Below are 5,589 nucleotides of genomic sequence, written 5' to 3'. Positions count from 1 at the left end.
CATAATGCAACAGCTTCCCTCCCACTTCCTCCCCATAGTTATCTCTTCTCTGTCTTCTTCCCTCCCATGCACTCCTGCCCCCCGAGCTGTCTCCCTGGGCATATACAGCCCTTCTATTCTCCCATGATTGATCTCTCCAAGGTGTGTATCTACCCAATGTAAATGTTCACTTCATATGCCTGTGAAATGACAGATTTTCATGTGACAAATTGAGATCATTCAACCATGCAGATGAGAAGAATGCTCATCCATATCAAAAACAATCTTAACTAATTTCAACCATGAACAAATGTTTTATCCTAAAAAAGAAGGCAGAACATGAAATCTCTTATTAATAATGTTGTTAGGTGCCATTGAGTTGGTTTCGACTCATAGCCACCCTATGAGAAGAACTGCTCCATAGAGTTTCCTAGGCTGTTAACTTGGTGACACTAGATCAGTAGGTCTTTTTCCCATGGAGTCACTGGGTGGATTTGAACAGCCAACCACTTGGTTAGCAGCTGAGCACTTAACCATTGTGCTACCAGGGCTGCTGTTTATTAATAATAGCCACACTAAAAAAAAAAAATAACTTATTATGTGTCAGATATGTCACTGTTTATCCTCAGTGCCTAGAATCACACACTCAATAAATTCTGGCTATCTGATGAGTATCATATGTCATCTACCATAATCTTTATAACACTCCTGTTCACAAAGTTTATTATACATGCATATTATGAGTGCATATAAACTCTGTGGATGGATATTATCTTCTCTGTTTTAGAAATATATTTAACTTATTCAGTTTCCAAAGCAAGTAAGGGAGAGAACATGATCTGAAGGCAGATCTCTCTTATGCAAATGTTTCTGCCTTTGGCCTCTCTACAATAATGCCTTAAGTAAGTGATTTGGGAGTCCATTAACTAGTCCTGAAAAGTATCATGTTAACTATATATTTCATTAATCTATTTAAAGACTTTAATTTTCCTTGTGTTTCATTATTTTAACAGATACAAATGATAATTTTCCCTATAGCTCTTGAATGATCTCATGCTTGATATTTCAATTCAGTTCTACAATGAAATGGTCCATTTGACTTTTAAACTTTACTTTTTCATACGTTCTAACCTCCATCCTCTTCTCAGCTTGTCATCTCTTCATTTTATGTTTATTCTTTGAGCAGACAATGTGGCATACCTTTCATGGAACAATTATCTCTGTTTCTGAGCAGATTAGAATCTATTTCTGGCCTGAGAACACCTATGTGACTAGAGCACAATGCCTGAGCCCAGGATTTGACCTGAACAACCCTGCAGAGAAAGCCTTTTACTTGCATTATAATTCAGGTCCTAGGCACTAAGGTCCTTAAGAGTTGGAGCTGACTCAGTGGCACCTAACAACACAATAAGCCCTACCTTGTAGACATCCAACTCTCCGCACTGCTGGTCAAAGCGGGTGTAGAGCTCATTGAGCATAGTGATGACCTGCAAGGGTGAACACTGGGAGCAGATAGCAGTGAAACCAACAATGTCTGAGAAAAGCATAGTGACGTTATTGAATTTCTTGGCTTGTACAACTTGTCCTTGCCATAGCTGCTGAGCAACTTCAGAGGGGAATATAGAGCACAGAAGATCTACCGTCTTCTTCTTCTCCTCCTCTAGGGCTTGGTGGGCTTGCTCAAGGGTGGCCTTGAGCTTTCCTAGCCTCTTCTTCAGGCCATCTTGAGCCCGGGCTTGTTCACCTATTAAGACCACATCCCTCAGTGCATTATGAATTGGGATGTCCGAAAGATAGAGCCCACGTCCTGTGAAATCTTCTAATCTATCAACACAGGGTGACCCCAAGAACAAGATTGCACTAGATTCAACAATGTAGATCATTTGGCCTTTGAGGTCCATAACCTGTAAAACAAAGGAGAACCTATTGTTGTGATTTATTCAGATTTTTCTAATATCTTTATGACACAAAAGGAGAGGAAATAGATAAAGTGATAATCCCTTTGTATATAAACTCTATGTTTTCAATCTGCTAAAAAAGAACAAAGCTTTCCTATAGTTCTAATTTACTGAGTCCTAAAACACATGCAAACATTTGAAGAATTGAGTATACTCTACATCAAAATAAGGACCTGCAATAAAGAATGCAAAGAATTGGTGTTCCAAGGCTTTCTCACTAAGCAGCATGATTACGATTTGTTACTTTTGTGTCTTTGTACTCTTGTGATTTTTTTTTCTTTTTGGTCTTCCCCTATTTGAGCATGTTTCTCCTGTCTTCTCCTCCCTTAAGCTACTTGTTCCAACCGGCAGATATGGAAGTTAAAAAGCCTCCAGACATAAGATTTTTGTCCATTGTTTTTCTAGAGTCTTTTGTATGAGGTACCTGGATGTTAAGAGAGGTTATCTCCCTATTTCAACTTTATCTTACGTACCTAACCAACCAACACAACACAACAATGTAAACAAAAGAACAAGCCAACTAGCAGAAAGGATTATACCAAGGGGTTGTTGAGAGAGGTTGAACTTCAACTAATCATTCTCAATTGCTAGGCAATTTCCTTGCATGAATGTGGACAAACGATGTACAAGCATTTTGATTCTCAGATATTGCAGTTTTTACAAATTGAAAGTTGGTGGCTACCCTACCTCCAGCAAGTCTATCGGCACCATTTTTCCAACAGTCACATGCTCACTTCCTGTCTCTGTGTCACATTTTGGTAATTCTCATAATATTTCAAAATTTTGTTTATAACACTATTGCACACTTAATAGACTACAATGTAGTGTAAACATAATTTTTATGTATACTGGAAAACCAAAAATATGCATGTGAATTGCTTTATTGAGATATTCACTTTATTGTGATGGTATGGAACTGAACCCGTGATATTGCTGAGGTATGCCTGTATGTATATGTGTGTTCACTGCAGCAAAAATTCAAAACAACCCAAAAGTCCTCAACAAGGTACAACTATACAATGGAATACCACACAGTCTCTGAAAAAATGAACTAGATTTATATCTAATGACATGGACATGTGTCTCAGATACATAGTAAAAAAAATAAATACAAGTTGGAAAAAAGTACTGTTTTTTTGTTTGAAACAAAGATGTATACAACCAATCTTTTACATTTTTGGCATTAATGAGTATTTTTATGAATCAGCTATTTTTAAAAAATTTAGATTTTTTTGTTTTTGAGGGCAAAAACAAAATAAAACTATTTTCATTTTGAGGAACAAACAGTGCTTATTTTCGGAAGTTGTTGTTCTGTGCCATCAAGTAGGCCCCGACTCATCACGACCCCTCCTTGGGTTACTGAGGCATTTTCACTACAGAAGTAGATTGCCCAACCTTCCTTCTGAGGACTGGCTGGTGGGTTTGAACCGCCAGCCTTCTGGTTAGCAGTCAAGTGCCTTAGGCACTATGCTACTAGAGCTCCTTATTTTGGATAGTGTTTGCTTAAAAGTTCTATGCATTATAAGAAGCTCTATTAGCATTAAAGGAACTCTGACACTGTAGTAGTTAAGGCATTTGGATGCTAGACAAAAGGTGGGTAGTTCACAGGCTGTTCTGTGGAAAAATGATGAAGCAGTCTTTTTCCGTAAAGATTTACAGCCTTGGAAACCCATTGGGGATCACTATGAGTTGGATTCAATTCAATGGCATGAGTTTGGTTTGGTTTTTGGTCTATTAGCTTTGTTTGCCCCAGCAACTATGATTTAGCAATCTTTCTTTCTCAGACTGAATAATTACCAAAGCACTCTACCATAAGGTGACAGAACATATTTTTTTCCTGACATTCTGTAACAATTAAAAATTTTTTAAATATTTATTTTGCCATTTCTATTAAATAGGGGCTGAGAAATTAGTGACCTCCAACAAGAAGCAGGAGCTCTGATGACATAGTGCCTAAGGCAATTTGACTGCTAACCAGAAGTCTGGAGGTTCAAACTCACCAGCCACTCCTCAGAACAAAGACTGAGCAATCTACTTCCATAGAGATACCCTAGAGACTGACCGCCTTGGAAACCCAAGGAGGGTCGCTATGAGTCTAATCAACTTGATGGCAGTGAGTTTGGTTTGGTTTTCTTTGATTAGAAATAGGTGGGCCTTTTTTTGTTTGTTTATTGTAAAATAATTCTTCTTAATATTGCAAATTAAGTCAGTTTTCGATGCTAAATGTAAACATACTTTACATAAACAGTTTTTCAACATACAATTTAGTTATAGAATACTGCATAAAGATTCTAAAACATGGACTATATTCAATAAATATTTGATAAACTAATGAATCAAGTAAGCAAGCAATAATTTTGTTTTAAATGTATTCCAGCCTTAAAATTATTTGAATTGTTAAATACAAATGTTTTATCAAAGGATTTAAAGTCATGGAAGATATTTTTGTTCTTTGTTTCTCATTCTTAAATATGAAAACTAAAATCCCAAAATAATAATATGTATTTTCCTTACCCTTGAAGATTTCTTCACAGAGTTGTCCCATCTCCTCACTCGTATAACAAATTGCATATTCAACATAGTCATGATCCCGCTAAATGTTTGGCTGATTTTGGGGGTAAGAATTTCAAAATATTCTTCGAAGTTAGGCTTTCCTTGGAAATCTCTTCTGTTCATCAGCCTTCTAATACCATTGCCAAATTGTAGAATCATCATATCTTTGTCAAACATGAAATGGAATGGAAATGTCTTACAGAAGAGTGATACAGGAATTACCAGAGAGGACTGGGGTTTGCCAGGGGACAAGGATGGTTTGGTGCTTTTGACATGAATGGAGTATAACAAATAGGGCTGGTTAACAAACTCACTGCAATCATTATGGAAGGAAGAAGAAGTTAACGATACTTCCACTTCAGTTTCATACAATATGCTAGCAGCTGCCTTAATGATGCCTGGAAGAATCAGGGACGTGGTTCTCTTAGGAAAGAAATAGTAAACATTTAAGAAATTGTGATCTTTATCCAGGCATAGAATGGAGGCATCATCAAGCCGGCCTCTCTTTTCTGCTTCTTGGCAATGGCTGCTCTGTTTCAAAAGAGTGCTGAAGCTATTTAAAAAATCTTTAAGAGTTCCTCCAACCACACCTAGGATGTGTTCATCTTCCTCATAACATATTTTAAAAAGCTCTTCACCGAGAGATTCTTTGATGTTCTCCACTGGAACTCCTGAAAGCACATAACACATTATCTGCCAAATCAATTATGTCATCTTGGTAGAGTTGTGCTATTATTAGTATTTTCCACATTGTTTTATTTGCTGATTCAGTTCCTTTTGTGTCAGGTAAAAAGAATCCCTGGTGGTACAGTGGTTAAGTAATTGGCTGCTAACCAAAATGTCAGCAGTTCAAACCCACCAGCTGCTCCACAGGAGAAAGATGTGGTAGTCTACTTCCATAAAGACTGCAGCCTTGACAACCCTAAGGGGCAGTTCTAGTCTGTCCCATTGGGTTGCTAAGATCAAAACAGACTCCACAGCAGTGACTTTATATCTGGTAACAAGAGTTTCAAACAAAACTAAACATCTATATTTAAATTATCTACATAGATTAGCTTCTAAAATTCTGGTAACACATGGAAATAAAAATCCAAAGTCA

At 37.1% G+C, this 5,589-nt stretch overlaps 1 protein-coding gene across 1 annotated transcript in view; it reads right to left on the bottom strand.

Annotated features, from left to right (window-relative positions):
• Window positions 1–5,589, bottom strand: part of GUCY1A1 (guanylate cyclase 1 soluble subunit alpha 1) — a 46,523-nt gene that overhangs the window by 24,462 nt on the left and 16,472 nt on the right. The window contains exons 4-5 of the mRNA XM_007943974.2: window positions 4,452–5,161; window positions 1,398–1,883 (exon numbers count right to left, since the gene is read on the bottom strand). Coding sequence (XP_007942165.1) covers window positions 1,398–1,883; window positions 4,452–5,161 — 1,196 coding nt within the window. The remainder of the gene's footprint in view (window positions 1–1,397; window positions 1,884–4,451; window positions 5,162–5,589) is intronic.

Source organism: Orycteropus afer, unplaced genomic scaffold (genome assembly GCF_000298275.1).
Source record: "Orycteropus afer afer isolate SDZICR_OR568_19922 unplaced genomic scaffold, OryAfe1.0 scaffold00116, whole genome shotgun sequence".
Classification (NCBI taxonomy): domain Eukaryota; kingdom Metazoa; phylum Chordata; class Mammalia; order Tubulidentata; family Orycteropodidae; genus Orycteropus; species Orycteropus afer.
Note: the sequence above shows the minus strand (reverse complement) of the source record. Positions and strands in the feature narration are given on the sequence as shown.